This window comes from Ursus maritimus, unplaced genomic scaffold (genome assembly GCF_017311325.1).
Source record: "Ursus maritimus isolate PB19 unplaced genomic scaffold, ASM1731132v1 scaffold_1, whole genome shotgun sequence".
In the NCBI taxonomy this organism is placed as follows: Eukaryota; Metazoa; Chordata; class Mammalia; order Carnivora; family Ursidae; genus Ursus; species Ursus maritimus.
The window spans coordinates 26192956-26219718 of record NW_024423343.1 but is presented as its reverse complement, the minus strand read 5'-3'; the positions used below and the strand labels follow the sequence as shown (position 1 = coordinate 26219718).

Below are 26763 nucleotides of genomic sequence, written 5' to 3'. Positions count from 1 at the left end.
TGGTTCTTTTCATCCATGCAGCGTTCTTCTGATTCATTTTTCTCCATTTGTGCTGTTTTTCTCTGTGATGTGAATCCATCCTTATCCATTCTGTCATGTCTCCATTTTTTGCTGCTTCTTCAGATTGTGCTGAGCTGTAAGAGGTAAGCTCCATCAAAAGAGGAAAAATTGGCTCCTCTTTATGTCCAGGAAGAATCTGCTGTCCAAGGTATTCTATAATCCTGCCCCTAAAAATCAGTACTTTCTAAACTACATTTGGAAAGGAATTTATAAGGGAAATAATTCCCCACAGCCACATCCACACTAGAATGCCTAGAATGCTCTCTCATACACAGTGTGATATCAGTACTTATTGCTAAGGATCTTCTACCAAGGTGCACAGTAGGGTCCTTAGCTTTGTAGAGCCCTCAACAACTCCCTCAATGGTCTGTACAGTAAAATAACCTATAATACCCCCAGAAAGTGCCAGTATTCAGTGCCATCTTGACTATAGGACTTCAAGCCTGTTTTCATCTACCAGGTTCATGAGGATTGTAATTAAAATTAGGCAATATTTGAGTTACTCTACATCTTCATCCCTTAATGCAGAGGGCGACATTTCCAAAAGTTACCTGGTTTTACAATTTACATAGATTAAATTCATCAGATAATAATCACCCCTCCCTTTAAGACTGTGCTGCCTAGTTAATGGGGATTATTTTCATCTTGATCTCAATTCCATTTCCAAACTTTAGGATTTCCTAGGGCTGATAACTGGTGTAATATCTGAGTTTTATTATAACTCATTTTTGAGAGCAGAAAATCAAAATTGCTTTTCATTCAAAATGCCCTGAGCTTCCTAAGCAAATACAACCACTTTTTTCTGAAGAAGGCAAGCCAATCTACATGGGAAAACTCACAAAGCACAACTTGGATTTCTCATTTATCTATTGTTAATCTTCTCAGTGTCATCTAAAGTTAATGGCAATAAAAATGTCCTCTGCCCCATACATTTGAGTGGGTTAAGTTTTGCCCTTGGTAATCCTGTAGGAGCCAGGGTCTATGACATAACGCTACCTCAGCAGTAATTCTGTTGTCCTGCCATTAAGCAATGAATCCCATTGCTTTATATTGGGAATGTGTCAAAATGTGATGAGCTAAGAATAAATTCACGTTGCTCACCTTGCCCTCCAGACTGCCATATGTTTTCAGAGACAGATGTTCAAGCTTTTTTCAGACACAGATGAGCATACCTGAGATGTTTAATTAAATAAATACTTAATATAAGAAAAGAGTGTAGATATTAATCTGTATGTTATGGTACCACAATATTGATAGGTTTGATGCAGAAAGTCATTCGACCCTCTGCAATCTCAAGTCTTTCTATTCCCATGACCTGCTACCAAATCTTAGCACCGATGCAGTGGATGATAGATTCTCATCATTAGTGTCCATTTTTTATTAATGATAGGTTCTCACCATTAGCGTTCATCTTGTATTCTGCCTTTTCACATAGATTAACTTTGTATGTAGTAGCAATATATAATATGCTTTGCAAAATTAAGTTCCTACATAAATATATTTCATATTGGAATTCTTGGTGGCTTCCTTTAAGCTGTGGACAATGAGAAAATGCTTAAAGGGCTAACTTACTTGAATCATTCAGTGTGCTTGAGATACTATGGTACTCAAAGAATGAAGTAACCAACTCTGCCTAAGAGGAAAGAGATTACGGAAGGCTTCTTAGAGGAAGTATCTTATTCTTAAAAGTGGGAATTTGCCAGATGGAAAAGGAAAAAAAAATTTGCCAGCTCTGCAAATCATGGAAACAACGTATGAAAAGGTATAAGATGTCATATTTGGGTGACTGTAACCAGTTTGATGTAGTTAGATCACCAAGTACTTGATAGAGGGATAGAAAGGGAGAAGAACCAGATAACAAAGGTTGAGTATCTTTATTCATGTTATTATTGAGGTGGATGGAGCCTATAATAAATTTTAAGTAGGAAAACAATGTGATCATATATTTGTGTTTTAGAGAGTAACATTACATGACATTAATATCCCATTTTTAAACAATGACTTTTTACATACCTTCTAGAAATCATCTTTTGCCAAGATTTAGATGTATATAAATTAAGACAATGCAGATACTGAAGAGGAACTGGCATAGATTTGGGCATTAGAGAGACCTGGTATTGAATCCTGTGGTCACCTCTTCCCAGCTGTGTGATGGTAGAAAAGTTATACCTCATTTTTAAAAACATTGAAATGAAGATGTTATTTCTAGACCAGAGGTTTGTTATTATAATTAAGAATTACAACTCATAAAAACTAATTGGCATGTAATTGATATTCTCTATATATTAACCCCTATTTCAACATTGTAGATCAAGGTATTGTTAAGAATATTATTATTTGAAATGATGGAAAGTGTTTCAATTTGAAAACCTATAGTTTCTAATCAACTTATGGTTATTAGGTAACTCTGAGGTGATGCCTAATATTGTGATGTATTTTCTTAAATTAGCACAAGTTAAAATACACATTAATTGTTGATGTGTGTATTTTTTTTGTGACCTGTTGATCTTCTAGGGAAACTTCATACGCCTTCCCTTATTTATTTATTTATTTAACTTGTAAAGATTTCAATAGGTAGCTGATACCAGTTTCTGGGTATCAACTAAAAGTTGGTTCTTTTATTTTTTTTCAAACACATCTTGACATGACAAGATGGAACCATATTTCTATTTTTCTGAAAAATGCTGTTTTTCATTTATCAATTAAATAATTTCCTCTTTGTCAAACATTTTCAATTGAAACCATGCCTATTTAAGCAGAATTTGATCTGTTATTCATGACCAAGTCAGGAGAAAAAAAGACTAACTCAACAAAATCTAATAAGCACTTCCTTTTCTTACTAGCCAGAATGTGCAGAAACAACAGAAACAGAAAGAGTACTTCTTTGGGGTGTGTGGATGGTCACTGATAACAGATTATTGTTGGAACAAAATCACTATGGACTCCCTTGATTAACATAAGACTAGTTCTAGAAATTGAATATTTGTTTGCTTCAGGTTAAAATTTTAGGTTTAACAAAAGCTTCATATTGGAAAATTCCTTTGAAAATTATCTCGCTCTCACATTCAAATCCCAGCTGCCTCTTAACTATGCAAAGACAGAGTCATGAAATTACTTGAGATTCTTCAAAAGGGGAAAACTAAACACAGAAATCTACTTAAAATGTCTAATTCTTCAGTATCCCAATTTGCCTTCAAGGATTCATTTTCCAGAATTCCTACTACCATTAACCATGATAATACTACCCTGGGAAATATGGCTAACCTCAATCAAGATATTGAGAGTAAAAGAAATTAAGAGTACATAGTAATTCCCGTGAAGGTCGGCCTATTGTTCATTAATCCCACATCATTCTTTCCTTAACAACCATCCTCAGGAAGCTCCCGTGGTAGCCAGAGCAGCTCTGTTCCTGGAATGTGCCCGGTTTGTTCACCGCTGCAACCGTGGCAGCTGGCCAGAGTGGATGAAAGGGCATCACGTGAATATCACCAAGAAAGGCCTTTCGAGGGGCCGCTCTCCCATTGTGGGCAACAAAAGGAACCAGAAACTGCAGTGGAATGCTGCCAAGCTCTTCTACCAATGGGGAGACGTGAGCTTTTGATTTTCTTCTATAAAAATTGGGGCGCTTGAGTGACGTGAAGAAGTTCTGTGTTTATGTTTGTTTGGGAGACAATTTATTAAGTGTCTGTTATGTACCAGGCACTGAACAAAATGTCATAGGGGAAAATAAACTTTAATTCATTTAATCTTCCCAAGAAATCTGTGAAGTTAGACATTATCTCTTCTGTCTCTCTCCTTGGTCCTCTGCCTCCTTCCCTTGTATAAATGTAGACATTCCCAGAATTTGTTATAATTTTTTCCTGCATAACCTCCCCCAGGGCCACATTTATTCCTGTGTTTTCAACTATAACCTGTATGTCAGTGGCACAGACTTCTGTATCCACAACACCGTTCAGATCCCAGGCCAACATTGCCAACTGCACTCCGGAGGCATTCACTTAATACCCCAAAACACAATCTGACCAAAGTAAAACTCTTCTTCCCATATAAATACACCCCCATCTGCAAACCTTCCTGAACTTTCTATTCTTATAAATGGTACCACCATTATCTAAGATGACAGCCTTTGAACACATTCCAACCTTCCTTCCCTCCCTTCTTGATTCCACCTCTTCCATGTCCCCACGGCCCTGCTAGGTCACATATTCATTCCTTCTCATCTGGATAACGCAGATATTTTCCTATTTGGTCTTCTTCCCACAGTCTCCCCTCATCTGACCCACCCTACACACTGTCAATAAAATGATCTCCATATGGCAGAGCCCATCTAAAAGCAGAACATTCATACTTATCTCCTGGCTTCCAGATTTGCCCCCTCTAAATCATTCTCCAAGCTGCTCTCACAGTGATTAGACTAAAATGCAAATCAGATGGTGTTTCTTACCAACTTATAATGCTTCAGTGGCCCTCCTTTTCCCTTGGGATAAAAACCCAAATTGCTTAGTCTGGCATCACTGCTCTCTCTTCATATTCAAACCATACCAAGATTATGGATGATGAGGTCAAATGAGCTAATATATCTAAAAGACCATTTATCTCAATCCTTTGTGTCTAAGAGGTATTCAATGATAATAAGTTATTACATGAATTTTTGAAAGGATACATGGTTTGTGCATTTCTAGGCAGTTAACAGAGTCTCTCGAATGAGTATGGGTTATCCTCCATTCACACATTACCTTTCATCCTTCAGAATGCAAAATGCAGTTCGGCTTCAAGAACTGTGGGATCTAGTCCCAGTCCACCTTGCCAGCCTTCTTGCACAGGATTTCCTCTCACAAAATTGTGCTTTGACCAAGTAACTTACTTGTCAGTCTCTGAGCATGTCACTGTACTTCCTTGATGGATCTTTTGGAACTCTCCATCTGGAGTATCCACTCCTCCCCTTCCCCATTAGCCAAAACACCAATTCTTCAAAATCTGCAGCAAAGAGACACTCTATGATTCTCTGAACTGAATGAATCTAATCTGTCCATCTTCTAAACTATTTAAAGTGCTTTTTGTCTCTTTTGACATTGAATGTGTTATTTTGATGTGTCGTTGCCTCCCCATGAGACAGCTCCTTGAGGGGAAGAGCAAAAAACAGGCACCCCGTGTTTGAATCCCAGACCACAGTTTGCTGAGTCACCTTGAGCAAGACTTTCGACCTCTCTAACCTTCCAGTTGCTGAACAGTGATTCTTCTAAATGAAGGTTTATAATCTACTAGGGCACGTGAAGCAAAGATACTGACATACTGTAACAATTTATTCAACTCTGTTTTATTTAGTACCTGACAGATTACCTCACTTAATAAATATTAGATGAAAGAAGAAAGGAACAAACCTATCCTCAAGGCATTTTTTTTAGCCTTGGAAGAGACCTAGAGCTCTAAATTATTATTTAGACATTTAGTATTATCCCAGACAAGTTCATTTTCTGAGCAACCCTTTAAGCTTTATGAACTGTGGATTTAACTTAAATTGCTTAGTGTCAACATCCTGGAATGATCGATGCGGATTTTTTTTTCCCCTTTGAATCTCACTATTAAGTTTGTTGGCTCCACTCCAGACTCATAATTGCATGTCTCCTTCCTTAGAGAAGATCTCCAGAATAGTAGCATCGGGACAAGGCTTTTTGTTGAGGAAGTAGTTTTTGTTTTTATGTTTTGTTTCATTTGCTTAAAACTTCTCAGGTTAGTGACTTAACTTTTAGGAAGTCGTGATACCTTTTTTACATTGTTTTCTTTCTCACTGATACAGTTTTTGTTACTTGTCACTCAATTCCAGAATTTAAGGAGAACTTTTTGCTTCCAGATAGCCAAGACATTCAAACAACTTGTGTTTTCATTTGAAGACCTATCCTTGTCAGTTTCCAGTAGAAAGTCTTAATTTCATGCATGCCCAGAATCCAGCAACTTCTCTAAATATTTAAAAGAAGTAATACAGGAAGGAAGAAGAAAATTAGCTGGAATTTTGTTTTTACTAATGCACAGAGTAACCAAGCTATCAAACCCCAAGTTCAGTGCTTATTTTAGCTTTTGACTTTCCTTCCTAAGCACGTGTCTCTTCTTGTCTTGTACACAGTGTATAATTGGAAAATAAAAAGAATTATAAAGAGGTGGCATATTTTGTCTCTTTATGGAAAATTCCTTTTGGTAAATCAGACAATATAGTGCATGATGATTCAGAAGAACAGATAGCAAGTATTGGTTCTATGTTTATGTTGGGTACCCTGCCAAAAGAATAGTTAGTATTTCTTACTAGTTCATAGAGTATCATGGAGTGAGGGAACAAAGTCTATAAAAAAGCCATTAATTATGTACCTAATGGCAGATATAAATAAAACTGCTGTACTAGAATTCATGCCAACCTCCAAACTCATTAGCATGGCAGTGACATTCTCATAAAATAGCATAACCGGAAACACTCTGAGGAACTGTGAATTCTTGGGGTTTTTTTTACTACAACAAAATCCTCCATTAAAAACAACTGCGTACTCCCTTATAGGAGACCTGTAAAATAAATGACCTTCAAGTAAGTAGAAATACTTTCGGAAAAAAACTTGTGTGAGAACACAAAAGTATTGTTCCAGTTCCTACAAGTCTTTAAATGACCTTGGAGATAGCGCCAATGCCATCCACCTCTGGGTTTCCACATAGGGAAACATGGTGGCAACACCACCGTGGCACATAGAGGAGGCTTCTGCTGTATGTTTTGGTATCAGTCTCTTGGTTTAACGTGCCTAGTACTTTATACATACCTTCCCATTAACAGTTGCTTGTGACCTCTGTAATGTGAGAGCCTGTTCTGCAGTCTGACATACTTTGTGCTGTTTCACTCTTTTTCTCCCCATGGTAGGCGATTGGTGTCCGGTTGAATGAGCTGTGCCATGGGGAAAGTGAGAGCCCCGCCAACCTGCTGGGTCTCATTTATGATGAAGAGACCAAGAGGAGACTGAGAAAGGAGGATGAGGAGGAAGACTTTTTAGATGACAGTAAGGCGACTCCCTTTACTACAAGAACCCCTGCTTGTAAGAATCTCTGCTTTAGGAGCACTTAATACTTCTCTTTCCTCTTTCACATTCTTACCACCTTCCCATGTCTCCCCACTGCACCTTTTCCCCTATTCCCTGTGCATGGATGTAATGCATGTGCATAAAGCCACGCAAAGAGAGGGCAAGAACCAGAAAGAGAAGACTATAGACAGAGACAAGGAGTTGCCGGCAATATGGAGCATCCGTTGCCTTGTAGTCTATGACTCCTCCTAGTGTACAAAAATGACTTTGAGGCCTCTCTGAGAAAATGTAGTGGAAAATTACAGACCCAGTAGAGGTTTAATCGGGTTTTACATTTTGTTATTGCTCTTGGAGATTAAAAAAGAAATTAGACCAAATCGAATTGAACATGAAATGCTTCCCAGATCATTGTAGTGGATTGCTTAGAATAATTACTGTATTTAACATGAATTTGAAATATTAAATAATTTAGATGGTTAGACTGTGAATGTCTGCTGTACTGTACTTATTTGTTAAAATTAGAAGCAATTCCTACCATAGAAGAGTAGAGACAAAGAGATTCCTGTACATTCCTCTTCAACGCCATTTTGTGCACACATGTGTTCTATACCATACGAGCTTGTCGTGTATGTGTAACCACTGCCTTTTATGGACTATGCAATTCCTATATGGTAATGGACTTAGTACATTATCTGATGAAGACAGTGAGGCCTCTTCCTCTTGACTTTCCCTAGCAATTTGAAATTCAAACTCCCTGATTATGTTAAAGACTATTCTTAGTTAAGTGATACCAAGCCTCCTTCATCTTTCCAGTCATGAAATGTAAAAGGATGACTAGGATGTAATAGTGTGCATAATTAAATAATAATCAAAGAAAACTTATTGTCTTCTTTTCCACTTTTATACCAAGGATTTCTTTTTTTTTTTTTTTTTTCATCTTTTTGCCCTATCTCAGCCTTTATCACATTGGAGCCAATTTTCCTGACGTAGCTGTTGATAAAACACCAAATTCTGACATCAGTCTTTCAGCCTACCAGTGAACGTTGCCTCCCAAAGATTCCCTCAATTTCACAAGAGTCTAGACTATCCTGGAATACCTCTGAGTAGTAGAATGAAGAATGGGATTGGGTCCTTAGGACCAGTAAGGACTATCCAGCAAACACAGAACCTAGTGATAGCCTATCAGAAACAATCCCCAAACTGGCCTGGATCTCCTAGGGGTCCTTCAGAACAGAGAGGAGCTAAAACAACATTAGATGGGTACATCCTCACAGGCCAAAATGAACTTTAATCTCCATGAGACCACACAAGTATCCTTTACCAATATGTTATGCCTGATACTTAGGTTTTTTGATAAGAGCATGTAGTACTCAATTCTTGTTCATTTTAACAGAATATTTCAGATGATAGTTACAAGAGAGCCTGGACTAAGACCAAGTTCATTGTTTACAGGATTGCCAAGAAGAATCTGGATGATAACCTTGGGACAGATCCAGAAGTTTATACTGAATATTTAGTGTTAGATTATTGTTTAAAAACTATTGCACATCCAGACAATTTCTGGAGTTATGTAGTCTCCATTGAATGTAAGATTGGGATGTCTGGCTTAGTTCCACTTTCTTGTCAGTACATAGCTCACCTTGAATTTAAAAGATAATTATGGCTCAGGTGTCAGTCTAGGAATTCTAGAGGAGTTTGTCTCTTTGGTTTGTTTGTCTCCTCAGTTCTTAATAAGAGGCAATGTCCCTATCCACATACTATCTCTGGAGAAAAAATAATGGTTTTCATGAGGAAATGATAATCAGATATCTTCAGAAAGAACATAATTTCCACCTACTCTCAGTATAAGCCATGATATACAGATACAGATATAGATATAGACAGATAGAGATAGATGATAGAGAGATAGAGAGATATATCCTATTCAATTAAGAAAGCCTAATACGCAGGAAATATTTTTAAAATATGTTAGGAATGTTGATATATAATGATATTGTGATTGCTTGATGCTTTGAATCAAAATAGATAAGTATTTTCTTTCTCTTATGAGAGGTAGAACTCAACATTGCTTTGGTCTTCTTCAGTGTATTTCTGCAGGATTAGTGACAACATGTATCTGAAAACTAATCTTAAGAATTTTAAAAGTCTCTGGTGTCACCTTGGCCATTTTCTGCCTTTAGAGCAAAATCTGGGTCTATGATGGAGGCAACACTGTACTCGTTCAAAGGCTGGTATTCTTCAGAGCAAAGGAGAATATTTGCATACTTCTAGTGTAGCTATGGTTTAATAGGATAGGCTAACTTGTATAAAGCGTATGCTAGAGGTGATCAAGTATGCCTTGTCTATGCTACAGAAACACATCTGGGCTAAACTGGAAGCAACATCACTGCCCTCAAGAAAAATCTCTCTTATAAAATGAGCTGGCAAGATTTTTGTAGTGCCAAAACTACTTCACCGCCCTGTGCATAGTCTAAATCTGATTAAATAAGCAATGTAAAGATCTTGCAAGACTGCTTTCCATTTCTGTTTTTGTTAAAAGGCTTTCTAGCTTAGTGGGCTGTGTTTTTTTACTCTATGAGCCTTAAGGAAAATAATTTAGTTCTTATTGATTGATATTTTAATACTAAGGAACTCACTATTGAATTACAAAATGGAGGTAGAGAAAGGTAATGCACAGATTACGCTAAAGGGAATAGGTCAATTGACCATGAATAGGTACCATTCTCATACACAGTTTCATTTGGGACATTTGTAGCTTTGTCCATCAAACCGTGCCTCTCTGTATTTTTTTCATTGGTTTGTTTATTTATGAAGGAACCCTTTCATTCCATAGGTACTGTGAACCCCTCTAAATGTGGCTGCCCCTTTGCCTTGAAGATGGCAGCATGCCAGCTTCTCCTGGAGATCACTACCTTCCTGCGAGAAACCTTTTCTTGCCTGCCCAGACCACGTACTGAGCCTCTGGTGGTAAGTAAAGCATGGGTGTTAATAATCTGGCTACTCAGAGAGGCCAGACATGTGGCTAGGTTTTGAGTATCCATAGTTTCCTCAAATGCCCAATGGCCAAATGTATCATATAATTTAAAAAATTCAACCAAGGTATCTTCATAATAAAATCTCTTTTTTTCTATTACAAAAAATAATAATTCTGAAGTTGACCTTGAAATTGCTGAAGATAGCACCACTGGGTAAAACATTGGATTAATCGCTGTCAGTCATGCTAGAATGTCTAAGAGCCTTTTGACCAAGAAGAGGACTTAGGGATTGCCATCTGGGAGACACAGAGTCCATGGAAATGAAAGGTGTGCTCCAAACTGGAATTGTGAGCAGGCTTGTAAAGGTGAAACCATACGACTGCTTAACTTGTTTGAAACTTGATGCTGGCAGAATTTAAACTATCTAATACAAGATTGGCTATTTAGCTAACAGGTGTTACACGATCTCTATTTTAATTCAAAGTAGAAGGATGTGTGCCGGAAGGCGGTGGAGTTACAGTCGACAAGTGGCAATTGACAAAAGTAAAAACTTCATGGTGTTCTGAGAAATGAAACAAGAGAGACACACATAGGCCCTATTTCCCCGGTATCCTTTGGTCTCTATTTTGAGTTACTCTCTTAGCAATGCTTACTTCGTTGTGAATCTTCTCTCATAAGCCTTTAGGTTCTTTACTCTGCAAACTATGAGGAGTTCTACTGCCAGCATTTTTTAGAAATTACTGACAGAATTTTTTTGTCCTAAAAATTTAACAGCTCATAAATCCATATGGAAATGTGCTTCCAATGAATTTTCTCATTTAAGTTATGGACAAAAAGACTTGTTTAAGTATTTAGCATGTAAACATCTCTAAACATATTTTTATTCCTGCCGTACTTCGTATGGATACGAATAGGCAAAAGAAGACCACGCACGCACGCACGCATACCCCTGCACCATCAAGGCCTGATTTGTTTAGCAGAGTATACCAGCACTCTGCAAGGGCCAGGCGTCTTCACAGAGTGTGTGGGATGGGCACACCTCAGAGCCGATTTTCCTTGGCCCATAGTCCTCTAATAGGCACCAAATTTCCAGTGGTTCTTTCATTTCAGGCACCATCTCAGCCAGAGCTGAGAAACCAGACAAATTCTTTTTTATTTTCCCTTTACACAAGACTTAGACTACTCTACCAGAAAAATTGTTACACAATCTACGCGCTTCTGTTTTCGCCAGTTTTACGGTCTACCAGCTCTCCTGCTTTTTTAACCAAACTGGGCAAGAACAAGGCTATACCCCAATCCCTGGGGGGAAACAAAAGAATTGGTGCTATTATCCCGAGCCCTGCCTCTACCTCTGGTTTTCCAACGTCTGGAAAACCTGTTCCCTCACACTCTAAGACGTAAGGTGGATATTTTCAAGTTGGAAACATTTGTGGGTAAAATGTATGTTTTCAAGAGAGACATACCAGTATTTGGACTGTGAAACTATGTTTTTTGCTGTCAGAAAGCGAAGTTCTCCTACTGCCCTTATTCCATTTTCCTATTAACCTGGGCCTTTAATTTTCTGAATGTCACCTTTGCTACTCTATTCAGACTACTCTATAAAATCAAATCAAGGCCACACATGTGTTTAAAATCAAGTGGGATGAAACATCTGATCTGTAAGACCTCTCTTAGTGCTATTTTGTCAACATTCTAATTATACTGAAGCCTTCATAAAAGCATGGTGATACATCTACTTTTCATTTTTCAGATTTTTATTTGATCACCACTCTGGTCCATTGTGATTTAAAAAAAAAGAGTCATAAAGTTTGACTCAGTTATTTTTGTTCTCCCTTTCAATTCCACAAAGCTAGAGTTTAATGTCCCTTATTATTATAGCAAATTTCATTTTTAAAAAAATCAATCAAACCTTCTAAAAATTACTGTAGAACCAATTGGCAGACTAGTGGAAAATGGCAAGAAATTAAGCTAAAACAGCCTTCCGTCATTCAGTCAAGGAGAAGAAAGTGTTCACAACTGCATCACCTTTACCAAGGCTTTAGAGAGCCTTCATTCATTACACTGGGATTTTTATTGTCCAGTGTAGGTATGCATTATGTTGGGATGTGACCTTTATAAAATAAATGGGAATCTTTCTCTCATGTTTAATCCAACTTTGATTGATGGGGAAAAAAAACCACATACACACACACCTCAAGTTGCATTCCAAGCTACTGTAAACAGCGAGTTTAATAAAACTGTTTTACTGACACAGAAGCTGTAAATGCTGCAATTGTTCTTTAAGAAATTTTATTAAACAGTGAGTCTAACAGTTGAAGCATAAATACCATCAAAACGAACTATTATAAAGTTTTAACAAAACACTTCCTGCAAGGGTATCTACAGATCTTGAAAACAATTTTTTTTTAGTTCAGTAACATTTTAATAACAGTAAAAATAATAACTACCCTAATTACAAAATAATAAAAGCATAAGGTAGTAAAATAATCACATTAGAAGCTATAGACATTCTCCAATCTGTGGCTTAAGGATAGAAGAAAATCAGAGACATAAACTTTCTACCAAGGGAAAAAGTCTTTTTAACAGATATTGCCATTAGGCCCTTTCCAAAATGGATGAGATTTTCAGGTGAAATTTCTGTTTGAAAAAGTCCTAGTTATATCCAAAATATGGAAGAGAAAGCAGAAGAACTGAAAATAAAATAATTTAAATAAAAGTTAATTTGTTTAACCATAGTTGTTTCTTGGATAGGGTCAGGAAATCCCAGGAGGCACTCACTGAATTGATTGGGGGATGGAGGTAAAAGAAAAGGCAAAATGATATCAAAAGTTTTTAAAAGTTAACAAAAAAATATTTTTACCAACTTAACAATTTTTTCCTGGATACCTAGATGCAACTTAAATAATGTGCTTTTTTTTTAAAGAGCTTCAGATAACATATTAATTCAATGTTTTCATAAATCATACTAATAACTAATATCTTAAAAGAAAGCATTTTTACAAGATTCATAATCTAAAATAGCATAATAATCAAAATTTTCTCTAAACAATAACTTCCAAACTTGAGGACAATAAAGACATAGGTTTTGTTTTTTGTTTTTTGTTTTTTTTATGTTCAGTTAGCCAACATATAGTACATCATTGTTAAATAGAGAATTTTGTTTGTAAAACTGCTGGTCTATACAGATGTTTACCAACTGAATTAGTGAAACCAATAACCAATGGCCAAACAACATGAATTAAAACAAGTAATTCCCATCCAATGGATAGATGAGTCTGTAATAATAAAGAAAAAAATGCTAAGGAAGTCTGTTGTCTACATTCGTTCATTAGAGAAAACACATATTGGATGCTTTTTGCAAGATTGTGCTAAGGACTGTACCAAATATGCTGATGGTATTTAACAAATCGGTTTATAAAAAATATACTGCTGGATTCCAAATGTTCCTAAAATTAAAAAATCAGAAACAAAACACAATTTACATATACCAAGACTAACTGATGAATATTTACTGGGAGTAAGACTATGAACAAAAGGTGGTGTGATAGAGGATTGGTGGTGATATAGAGATAAATATATTGAAACAAGAGAACCAACACATAAAGAATTATTTCCTGGTGTGAAATATAAGAGTGGCCCTGAGAAGGAGGCAGAAGGACCATGGTTGGCCAAAGGAGGGGCTGGAAAAACCTGAAGAACCTTTCTGTAAGAGGTCATATTTGAATATAGCTTTGAAAGAGTGATGGAATTTTGACAAATGGATAAAAGAAGAAATTGGAAGAGGTAACGACTTTTGAGAATCACAGTTGTTATATTGCTTTTTATCTTAAGAAATTTATATAATTAAGTTTGGCTAACAAAATACAAAATATATTAGGTTTTCTATTTTTTTTTCTAAAAGGGGTTAATTTCAGGGAAATAATTATATTCCTAGAATATTTTTTGACAATGCTAAATACATTCCATGTAGTTCCTTTATTTTTCATGATGTGATCTAATTTTCTGGGTATCAAAGTATAACTTCTGTTCTTAATTGAAAGGACAAGAAAAAACATCATGTAGAGTCTAAAGTTTCATTTATTAGGGACGCCTGGGTGGCACCGTTGGTTAAGTGTCAGACTCCTGGTTTGGGCTTAGGTCATGACCTTAGGGTTGTGAGATCGAGCCCCATATTAGGCTCTGCACTAAGTGCAGAGTCTGCTTGGGATTCTCTCTCCTTCTCCCTCTGCCCCTCCTGCTCGTGTTCTCTCTCTCTGTGCGTCCAATAAATAAATCTTTTTTTAAAAAGTTTCATTTATTAATAACAATTAAAAGCATAAAATTCCAATCAGGGCAAAATGGGCTTTTTTTAAAAAATGTTTTTGTTTTCCATATCTATATGAATCTGCGGACTTATGTTGTATTTAGAAAAAAAAATGCTCTGTAGAAATAAAATTAGCATTTTATGTACTCTTCCTTTATCAGGTCCTCCAAAAGTGTTTTACAGATTAACAATTAAATATGATCTCCTGATTGAACAAATCTGCATTCATAGAATAGGTCAGTTTTCAACTGGGGGCCTCATCAACCAAACTCCAACCAAATACTTTTCCTCACCAAGGCTTACATTAGGGTATGGGCTCATGCTGTTCATAAGCACATAGTCATGGAACCCCTCTTGTACTTCTGGAAGAGAGTGAGAAGTTCCTCCAATGCCTGATCATATTTTGAGCCTCTGGACCTCACATATGAAACTCCTTAAGTCTGAACTGCTTTTTCCCACTTGTTTGCTGAGCTATCTTGAAGTCCTCGCGACAAAACTCCAACATCATTTCCATTTCTGCAGAAATTTAGCTGTTTAGAAGAGCAAAAACATAGCATTTTACGGTTCTAGAAATCAGAAGTCTGACAAGAGTTTCACTGGGCTAGAGTCAAGGTGTCAAGAAAACTGTACTCCTTTTTGGGACTCCAGAGAAGACTCTGTTTCCTTGCCTTTTTTTCCATTTTCTTGGGTGACCCACATTCCTTGGCTCGTGGTCCCTCTTTCCACCTTCAAAGCCAGTAATTTGGCATCTCTCTCACTCTTCTGCTGTAGTTACATCTTTCTTTAACCACAGCCTGGAAAAGCTTTCTGCCTTTAAGGATTTGTGTGATTCGGCTGGGCCCACTTGGCTAATCCAGGATAGTTTCCCATCACAAGACCTTTAAGCTAAATCCACATGCACACAGTCCCTATTGCAATGTAAGGTAACATATTTACCCGTTCCTAGGATGAGAACATGGACATCTTGCGGGGCGGGGGGCATTATTGTGCCTCCAAGTCTGATTTCTAAGTTCCTGTTCTTTCTCTCTGTCTGGGAATTTATCCTGTGTTTGCCTTCTCAGTCTCTGTCTCAAGATTCTGAGTTCCTTTAGGGCAAGAACCATTTCTTATTTATCCCCCAGTACCTAACACATTCATACTCAATGCGTGATCGTTTAATAAATAGATAAATGCCAAAAATGCCATTTAAACTGTGGACGAAGAGTTAATAGGTGAGGAAGCTAATTCTAGAGTTGAAACAAGGTCTGTGCTTTTCAAAGATAAAATGTGAGGGAAAGGGAAAAACTATGAGTTAGGAAAGATTTTTTTCTTTAATTCAAGAAACGTCTTTAATGGGCACAATCTGAAATTGGCATTAGAGAGAGGAATTTGGCTCTGTGCAAATTCAGCTGGGTGCAATTCAAAATGGAGGGTGGTTTGCTGCAAGACCGATGCAGTGCTGAGGAGATGTGAGCGTTCACGTACTCCTTCCTCGCTGACATTGCAGGACTTGGAGAGCTGCAGACTTCGTTTGGATCCTGAGTTGGACCGGCACAGATATGAGAGGAAGATCAGCTTTGCTGGGGTCCTGGATGAAAATGAAGACTCAAAAGATTCCCTCCACAGTAGTAGCCACACCCTCAAATCAGATACGGGGGCCGAGGAGAAGAAAGGTATGGAAAAGCAAAAATTCTTTTCACGTTTCAGTGTTTCTCATAGGATATTTGGCCTGGGGTCCACACTACAGAATTGTATGCCCAAAGAAGTCCAAAACTGTTGGCTACCTACAGTACTGTGTCCACTTAACGAGGTAGGAAACCATGCTAGTTAGGAGCTGGACGCGACGGTCTGAGAAGTTTCGGGTTGTGCTTCCCGTCCAGCAACTCCCCATATCCCACTGATGCCATCCGTTGCTTGTCTGATGAACCCTTATTTCACGTACCAGTAAGAAAGAAAAAATACTTCCCATTCAGCCCGTATGCAATACTTTGTTACCATTTAGTCTGTTTCATTCTTACTGAAAGAGGACTTTCAGACTTAATTAGATGCAGATTTTTAATTATCGATACATATCATCCTTGTGCAGAAAAAGGGAACATATCAATAGAATAAACTTGTTGAAGTTTTTCTAAACGATCTTCAATTCTAGGTTCAAATTTCTTAATCGTTTTCAACTCAGCATTGTCAGTGTCCATGTTTTTCTCTAGGATAATGTCCTCTGTGTCATTAGACTGTTAGTACTATGTCATTTCTGAAACGAATCTGTAAAAGAGGTAAAGCTGTTGGTGTTACGTACGTAACCCAGCCTGCACTTGTATGAAGCTAGCCTACTCTCATACTCACTACGTGCTTCTGGAACGTGGCCAAACACATCTGACTTAGCACCTCCCACCCTCCCTCACCCAACTCCCATTTGGCTCCTTGGAGCTAAAAGACACTGACACCATCCTTTACATTTTGTTGCTGGTGCTTTAAATGCTCACATGGACAGAAGCAATAACAACTGTGTCACAACTGCTCCCTGGCACTACTGATCCTAGGATGGCATCAGTTGTAAGACAAATCTCAAGTTCAGATGTGTTAAAAGTGTGAAAAAAACTACATCTTATAATGGTAAGATGTAACAACCAGTCGTATGACCTTGTCCAAGTTACTTACCTTCCAAGCCATGGTTTTCTCCTCTTTAAAATTAGTTTGATGACACCTACAGCATCGTGATATTGAAAGCTTTCAATGAGAACGATGCGAGCCCAGCATAAGCACAGTACCTGGTACAAAACTGGTGGAAAATAAATAGTTGTTGTTACTTGTTTATATCACGAGCCTATAGACTAGAACCGACGCGGAAAATTCTAAATATAAACTAAAGCTTTTACCAAGCTTTAAGTTGCTTTCAAGGGCTCCTTTAACTGTTAATTTCTCTATCAGATTTTGCTACTTCTTAAATGCCACTTCCCTTCAATGTTTTTCTAATGAATTTTGATTATAAGAACATCAGTACGTTTGTTAAGAATCAAAGATGATTTTATGCATTTATGTATTTTCTGGTATCCTATAGAAAATGACAATTAATGTTGGATAACTGAAGGAATGAATGACTCCAGGAAGGAATAGCCCTAGATTGAGAAAATAGAAAATCTTTAAAATCTTCTAAGGAATGGATGTACACTGGAAAAAATTTTTAATATTTTAAGGTCAGATTATTGTCATGACATTTTTAAAATGCAAATAATCATTCTATTGTATTGAATTTATGGCAAAACAACAATTTATTAGCCAAGTCTTAGCACTTTCTGGGCATGAAGAAGTATCAAGTCGATATTTTTACAACTATTACTTTTTCGGATAATGCTAACTGCATATGATGAAAAACTCACATTTTTAAACATATCTCAAGGGGATTTTTTTTTTTTTTGCCTATTCAAAGTTATTATGCTAAGTATTGTTTAAAGTAGCTGAAATAAAAATTCCTAATACAGACATGATTAAACTTGAAACAGAGGAAATCCAACACTGTTTAAAAAAATAAAACATCAGATCAATTTTTAAGAACATTTTAATTTCATGATTATCATTTATGTAAATTTCCTTTGATGTTCAAAACCACAAATGCTTAGTATTTTTTCTCCTCATAGAACAGCTATGTTAATATTTGAAAGTTGGTTAATAAATGAACAGAAAGCTGAAACTATAAATAAAATGAGAACATATTCATAAAATGCCCTTCACTGGTTGGCCAAAATCTTCTTGAAGATTCCTCCATATTCCTTAATCCTTTGATAAGTTGATACCAGCTGCTAAAGCCAGGGGGACTCTGTTAAATTAGATTACTAAACTTTTACTTAAAATTTTATACCATCTGTTTTCATAAAAGCTAAAGATGTTGTTCTTGAAATAAACAACCTGAGGACAATTCAGATTCTACTGGGGAAAACAAATGTGAAATAATCCTTAAACTAAAAATGTCTGCCTAAAATCCCCAAGCAAGGTCTGCCACATCATTTTACCCACATTCCGAAAACAAACGAAGATTGGTATTCCAAAATACGACACCAAGATGCGTCTGATTATTCAACAATCATCTATTGAGCACCTGCTATATGTCGGGCACTATTCCAGGTTCCCAGAATACAGCAATGAACAGGAAGAAACATTTCCCACATATATTTTAGTTTTTATTAGCTAAGAGTCCATGTTAGTGAATAGCATCAAAGACTAGACTTTCAAATAAAGACAAATGATACAAAGTAAAGCACACGAAGGTCAGAGAATTGGTCATGACCTGGAGTGGGAGAGATGTAGTCAGAGAAGGAACCCATAGGTGGCAGTGAGCAGAGACCTAGATGATGTGAAGGAGCCAGGCATGCAGATTGTTGAGGGAGGAGTCTTCCAAGCAGACACAACAGTGAGAACTCAGCTCTGAGGCAGGAATGAACATGGAACATTTGAAGAAGGGCAAAGAGACCAACATGGTGGCAACGGAATGACTTGGTGGAAGATGGGCAGGAAATGGGGTCAGATAGGTAGGCAAAGGGCATATTAAATAGGATCTGTAGATGTGGTTAGAAATTTAATTCTGTGTGAGTGTATCTGAGTGTGGTTGACAGGTTTTGACCAGAAAGGTGAGATAATATATGTATTTATGATTTATGTATTGAAAAGATGAGTCAAGCTGTGGGAGTGGGAGTAAGCAAACACATTGAGGCAGTTAACATTAGTCCCAGGAATAAGTAATGCGACTTTCAGAATCCTAGGAAATTTCGAGAAGGACTTGTTAATGGAAACAATGTGAGGTGAGAAAAAAGGAAAAAAGATGTTTTATCCAATTTAGTTGTATTTGTTTCACTTTCATATTATATTCACTTTTCGTATTTCATGTTTTCATGGAGGTAAAGGTTGACACTCAATGCTGTATGAGTTCAGCTAATGGTTTTCAGGTACAAAATCAAATCTGAATTCTAACTGCAGTGTCCTTTGTAAATAATCAGTGCCATAATTCTGAACACTGATTTTTAGTCCTACAGGATATATCCAATTATCTTTGGTAGTAGAATAGGTTCTCAAAATTGAATTTCTTTTAGGTCACATTAATTTGGGGTTACTTTCCCAAATTTATATGGTAAAAATTATCATGAAATCAGGCAAAGAATGCAAGAGAGTGTCTCTGTTTAAAAAAAAAAAAAAAGGAAAAAAAACCTCTCTAAACTTTTTTTCTACTTCCCAATCTATCTTGGTATGAAGTTGTATTAGTACTCATTAAAAAATGATAATATTGTATTTCACATGTATTTCAGGTAGGTCATTAAAGCCTCAATTAAGCCTAAAAATAATATGGAAAAATGCAGCGGATGGATTTTGTGCTATAATTGAAATGGAGCATGATAGTCTATGCTCTTTGTGGAATTTATCTGGCTGGGCTGCAAGAAGTTCTATCCAGGTGTAAAATTTCTGTGCAGATGTGTTCAGGGGGCTCCACATGGCCTTCACCAGCTCCGTGGTGATGATTTTAATCTTTCTCAATCACAAAAGTAAATCAGAGATTAAGCATTGCACATGACTCAACAGGAATCTTCTGGGCTCCTTTATACGGCATTAACATATACATTTAATTACCATCTTGTAGCTCTGTACCACCTCTCACGGTCACATGCTCATTTTCCTGTGAGCGAGCGACCGAAGACTAAAATGCTATCTTCCTGATTGGAACTGTTACAAATATTAATATCCAGGCCTTCAATAATTCATAAGAAATCTTGTTCCGGTAAGAAGAAAATCTTAGAAAAATAATGGCCCCTTTCTTGATAATGACTAAGCTCTGCAAACTTTCTTTATCCTGCCCTTATCGAATCCATGTGTGACAACACCAGATCTCCAAAGGAAGAGGATGTAGGAGTATAATTGACTATGGGAAATAAAGATGCTTTTGGTTAAAAAAAAAAAAAAAGTAGGTTTCAAGTTTAAACGTGTTTCTTTTACCCTTTTATTTTCCTCACTGATGACTGTTTTTTCCAGAACACTAAAGATGAATAATGCATGTTCTTCATGGTACATATAGACTGTAAGGTTGGCTCAGGGTGTTGCAACATTTGGACTCCCATCCCACCCAGCCTTTTGCCTGAAAGAAGGAGGCTGTGACATCACTAGGTGCATTGAGAATGGAACTATTTCACACTCATGCTCACCCAAAGCACACCAGTGAAAACAGACCCTTTAGTGCCATTGCTGAGGAGCTGAGCGGAACCCACTGCTGACTGTTGGAGAGAGAAGCGCCTCTTGTTTTTATTTCTTAATGAGGTATTCCAAAATGAAGGGGTTTACATGAAGGGGTTTGCATAACTCACATAACTCTGCAAGTCCCATTTCAAAAGAAAGACAAAAACAAATGGTTTGAGGTTCTGTTGAATCAAGTGATGATGATGTCGGAATGTACTGACGGTCCGAGGTCATGCCGCTGCAAGGGCACACTCATGCTTGTGAACCCTGGGCCAGAGAGAGAGCAGGCCGTTCCCAGCACTGATGAGCTATGTGTCCAAGAAAGAAGCTGCACCAGCCGTTCCTGGTGGACCCAGCCTCCTGCCTGCCTAACAGAGCTGCCTGACTGGGGGCTGGGGAGACGCTCCTTCCAGACATGCTGCTCGTCCCGGCCAACAGAGAGGAGGCTGTTCAGGGACAGGTTGGGGAGAGCTTGGATCTAACACTGGCTGGGGAAGACTAAGGGGGAAAAAGCCCTATTTTATTCTTTCAATACAGTTCTCAGCAGGAAGATCAGGATAGGAGGTTCCCGCCTGCTCCAGATTAAAGGAACCCGCAGTTTCCAGGTGAAGAAGGGGGGTTCCTTGTCCAGCATTCGCCGGGTCGGCAGCTTAAAGAGCAAGTTACCACGGCAGGACTCAGAGTCCGAGGCTGAGGAGCTGCAGCTGTCCCAGAGCAGGGACACTGTCACTGACCTAGGTAACATAGAGGAGTGGGGTGCGCAGGGACGTGGGGGGTAGGAAGACAGGGCCCGAATCCTGAAACAGCTGAAGCCCATTCTCTGACACATCAGGAGATGGAGAGCTGAGCCACAGGCTAGACCACACACTCAGTCTGAAACCCGTACTGCCCTTGGGAGCAGGGCTGCTCCAACCTTCACCTGCACGCAGGTGGTCTGCAAGTCTCGTCAAGAGGCACGTTCTAATTCGGCAGGTCTGGGGTGGGAGCCTCTCACAAGTTTTCCGGTGAAGCTGAAGTTGCTGGTTCAGGGGCCACAGTTGGAGCAGTGAGAGAGAGTTTACATCAGGGAAAGAGACCGTTTAAACAGCAGGACAGTTTTTTGAAATCCAGATGTTTGTGCCTCCATTCTTCCGATGAGGACCTTGAAAGCAAACTGTAGAAATTCCCTTGGGGGCAGCTAGCTTAAGGTCCCCTGTGCTTTAAAGTCTCCATTTCACAGTAAAAAGAACAAAACTCTCAGTGAGGAGAGATTGCGAGACCTGACAGTGACCGTCACCGAGTCAGTTAATGTCTCAGGGGTTTGTTTCCTCCAACTCTTCAGTGGGAATAATTCTGTCCTCCTCGCCTACTCGAAGGGATGCTCTACGGGTGAGGTTAGGGATGGTTAGGAAGTATGTGAAGCACCTGGGCGTGAGCTCTGTATACATTCAGAGCGTTCGAGGTGAAGGCTGTCCCTTCAGGATCCACAGAGACTCTTCAATCCCAGAACGTGTTAGTCCAGCGAGCCTGACTGTCATCTCACTAGCAAGAGAAAGAGATCGCAAGTGTGCGGGTGGGACTCGCCAGCTGCCTGGAATTTAGCTGTCAGGTTAAAGTTAAAGTACATTTTCTTTGCCATTCAGGCCCGTATGAGGAGCAAATAGAAAGCTCTCCTTTCTAGGCAAGTGGTTTCAGAAGTCAGTAAATGTGGATGAGTTATCGATCAAGTCCACTGCAATCGAAGCTGAGTGTACCTAATCAAAGCGGGTCTAAAATAGGAAGTATTTCTATACCTACCCACCCGCACCTTTGAAAATAACCAATTGATGCATTAGTTAAGATTCAGCTTATTTTTTAAGGAGACAATAGAAAAAAAACAAAACACCTGTGACTTCGTTTATTACAGGTCTGAAGTTATAAGAATGTCATCAGTTAGTTTGGGGAGGAAATATTTCAATTAATTATTTGAATTGATTAATGTAGCCCAACCCGTTGAATCAAAATAGGCAGCTCAAAGGCATGGTTTTGTCATAGATATGACCCAGGAAAGCTTTTAGATTTGAGGGCAAATGTAGTAAATTCCTGAGAGAGATGTCCCCAGACTTTTCCACAGAGAAGAGTTTGGACAAAAGGGCTGTTCATGATTGACCACCATTGCTTATAAATTCCCTTAGATTTTGGGGGGTGTTTTTCTGGTTTTGGTTGTGGGTTTTTTTTTGTTTCGCTTTGTTTGTTTTGGTTTTGGGTTTTTTGTTTTGTTTTGGGGGGGTTGTTTGGGGTTTTTTGGGTTTTTGTGAGGCACCACCCATTCTAGAGACAGCTCGGACAGCAAAGTCAGAGGGTGTTGAGAGTGTGGTTCTAGTCATAGTCGCAGGGCAGAGAAGGCAGCAGCACGCTCATGGCCCCTGCAGGTTGCTTGGTGTCTCTACTTACACCTGCAAGGTCTGGGCAGTCTGGAGTGGATTTGGGCACACTCAATCGATAACTTGCTCATCTCAGCAATTCAAGGACTTGACTCTGTTTCTTCTCTGCTCCCATGTCTCAAAATGGAAGCCACCATAACAGAGATCAAAAATGTCTTTGCAATTGTCTGTTCAGCTGGTGGTGAGGGGAACAGCTCCTCTTGACATTCCTCCACTAAAGTCAGTGCTGTGCCCTGTTAACCCACTGGGCCATGGTAGTCTGCCCTAGGATTCAAAAGCATGGACCACTCTACCGTATCAACATGCTCTCCAGGGAGACTGAACAATATAACCTCTCTCGGCATTTTTCTTTTGAAGAAGGGAGTCCTTGGAGTGCAAGTGAGCCCAGCATCGAGCCAGAGGGAATGAGTACTGCTGGCACAGAAGAAAATTACCACAGGAGCATGTCATGGCTTCATGTAAGTAGGAATCTCAGAAAGAGACCTGAGATCCATTTCTTTTGGCATTGAGAAAGATCTATGGAGTGAGGACAAAAGAGTATATGAAAACCATCAATTCAGTTTAGTCTCTAAGAAAAACCATGGGCTTCTATTTCAGCTAAACCTCAGAATTCTCACCAGGATTGGTAATCTGTTGGATCGTATTCAGTTTAAGCTTAACTAAAACCAAAGTTCCTTTGTTATGGCTGGCTTGTAGGCCAGCGTAAGCCAAGGAAAACCCTAAGGGACCCGGTCAGGTTGGTGACCAAGACAGCCTGGGTACCACAGATGAAGCATCACCATCAGTTTCTACAGGTTACCACAAATGCCAAGAGCAAGGTCATGGTGTCGGGCTTGTGTCTGTATAGATCTAATTGTAAACCAGAACATGGAGATCCTAAGATGGCAAAGGTTACACTTCAAAGGGCTCTTCAGAGGTCATGGGCAGGAGCGATTTCAGGGAAACTTTGGGCATGGATTAGAGTTCGGGGTTTGAGCTGAGCATGAGGAGAGAATGAGAAAGTTAAGGAAGTATGACATCAGACCCACAACTAGCAGGGTACTGCCTGTGCTGTTATTGGTCTTAGGTATGTTCTGTACCATCTCCTCTGATTTCCACCTGACTTCCTGGTGGGGCCAGATAAGGGCTGGCTGGTACGTAACGCTCCACAGAGTTCACAGTGCTGTGTCTTCACAACTGGCTGACTGTTTTTAAAGTAAACTCTTTAGTAAAGTCCAACCTACATCTTGAGAAGCATAGAAAACCTATGTGTACAGCTCAATGAATTTTCACAAAGTGACAATCTGGGTAACCACCAGCAGGTCAAGAACGTTTTCATACCTCAGAAGCCCTACACATGCCCTCTACCAGTCACAGCCCTCCCCTAACAGTAACCACCCGTCCTAACTTCTAACACCATAGATTAGTTTTGTCTGTTTTGGAAGTGCATGTAATTAATGTCGTATGATATACTGTGCTGTGTTATGGTTTGTTTGGTTCATATAAAGGTAAATCCTCCAACTTTGTTCTTCCTCAAGGCGGCTTGGTCTATTCTTGGCTACATTCACTTCCATTTAAAATCACTTGTTAATTTTTTTTTTTTTAAGAGAGAGAGCACAAGTGCCCAGGAGGGGAGGAGTAGAGGGATCAGAGAGAGAATCTTAAGCAAGCTCCACATTCAGCATGGAGCCAAATGCAGGGTTCGATCTCACAACCCTGAGATCATGACCTGATCCAAAATTGAGTCGGACGCTTAACCGACTGAGTCACCCAGGTGCCCCTCACCTATTAATTTCTATTTAAAAAAGCTTTCAACTTAGCTTATACTGAATATAAACATCATCTAATATTGAGGAAGTGAAATCTTTATTATATTGAGTCTTCTAATGTATAAAGTGGTCTATTCCTCTATTAATTTATGTCCCACCTCTTAAATTTCCTTCAGTAATGCTTTTTATTTTTTTCTTGAAGTATTTGTGTATTTCTTTAAGTAGAAACCTAGATTTAAACATTTCTTTGTAGGAAGGTTTTTAATTACAAATTCAACTTATGTAATATGATTCAGACCATTCAGATTTTCTATTTCTTCTGGAAGCAGTTTGAGCACATTTATTTTTTCCCCCTAGGAATTTGTTAATTTAATCCAAATATTTGTATTTATTAGCAGAAAAGGTGTTTAGAACTTTCTCTTAAAATCCTTTTAAACTCCGTAGGGTCTACAGTGATGTACCCTTATTGTTTCTGGTATTGGTAGGTTTTATCTTTTCTTTCTTTCTTTTTTTTAATCAGTCTTGCCAGAAGTATGTCAGTTTTATTAACCAGAGAATCAGCTTTTGGTTTTGTCCTTCGGGGAATGTTTGATTTTTGTTTCATTAATTTCTTCTATTACCTTTATTAATTCCTTCTATTTTCTTTGAGTTTAACATGTGTTCTTTCCCTAATTTCTTGATATAGATACTTAGATAATTGATCTCCAACCACTTTGCTAACCTATTCATTTAAAACTATAGATGTTCCCCCAGGAACAGCTTTAGCTGCATCACGCATTTGATACATCATATGTTCATTATCACTCAGTTAAAATATTTTTTAATTTTCATTTTGATCACACACACTTAAAATCCATGACTGATTAATCCAGTATATGAAGCTATTATCTTCTCTTAGGCTGTTCCTTACTATGGTAGTGATTTCATTGACTACCAGATATGGCGGGTGAAGAATTAGAGAAGCACAGTGATGGAGACATGCCATTGGACATTCGTCCAAACCCATAGACTGTACAACACCAAGAGCGAACCCTCATGTAAACTAAGCACTTTGGATGATAGGGACGTGCCAGTGTAGATTCATTAATTATAATAAACGTACCACTCTGCTGGGAGATGTTGATCACGAAGGCCTCTGTGCATGTGTGGAGGCACGGGGTGTTTGGGAGCTCCCTGTACACTCTGCTCAATTCTGCTGTGAATCTAAAACAAAGTCTACTAATTAAAAAACAAAACAAAACTGTAGGATTATAGAGGCTCCCAGTGGTGCTATCTCCCTCCAGGGAAGATTCACCCTATACTTTGGCAGACGGTATAGATCACCTCAGTCCTATCAAGGATGAAGCTGACTTGACGTGTAGTATTGCTATCCCCCACCCCCACCGCCCACCCTCCCAACACACACCTCTAGTATGAAGCACTCCAGGGTTCCCAGTCACAGTCTGGGGTGTGCCCCCAGTCTTGATGGGTCAGAAACTCCAATTTTGCTTCCCCATCGCAGTGAAACTGTCAAAATCTCCATTCTGCTTGTCAGCTGGTTTCTGCTTGGCTTCTTAGCTACTCAATCAACAAATGTCTAGAAGGCAAGTGTCAAGTCTCATTTCTCCAAACCGCCCTTCTCTACTGTCCACTCAATTCTTCTTCCCACTAGCAATTCTGAACTCCAGTTTTTATCTTCCAGTTCTCATGAAATTGCCTAAAGCTTTGCCTGCCCCCTTGGCCACTTCTGCCTGAAGGAGAACTGTAGCCTGTGCTCACACTGTGCTCACTGCGCTCAATGCCCTTTCTCTCCACATCTTGTCTTTCAGGTCCTGACTACCTCACTGTGTTGAATGCAATCTTATGCATTCAAATATATGTATTCAAATATATATGTTAATATAGATGTGTGTATGTTAAACAACACACATGTATTAGCTTACAGTTTCTATGGGTCAGGAATCCTGGCACAGTTTAGCGAGGTCCTCTGCTTCCAGCTCTCTCACAAGATAGTGATCAAAGTACTGGCCAGGACTGGGGTCTTATCTGATG

At 38.6% G+C, this 26763-nt stretch overlaps 1 protein-coding gene across 3 annotated transcripts in view; it reads left to right on the top strand.

Moving 5' to 3' along the window:
* The window catches only part of UNC80 (unc-80 homolog, NALCN channel complex subunit), a 213331-nt gene that overhangs the window by 93632 nt on the left and 92936 nt on the right, over nt 1-26763 (top strand). For 2 of the 3 annotated variants that reach the window (XM_040641233.1, XM_040641231.1), the window contains exons 23-27: nt 3437-3649; nt 6956-7091; nt 9946-10079; nt 15877-16042; nt 23342-23442. In XM_040641233.1, coding sequence (XP_040497167.1) covers nt 3437-3649; nt 6956-7091; nt 9946-10079; nt 15877-16042; nt 23342-23442 — 750 coding nt within the window. Of the gene's footprint in view, nt 1-3436; nt 3650-6955; nt 7092-9945; nt 10080-15876; nt 16043-21119; nt 21321-23341; nt 23443-26763 lie in introns of all 3 variants that reach the window. The other variant, XM_040641228.1, reaches the window with a different exon arrangement.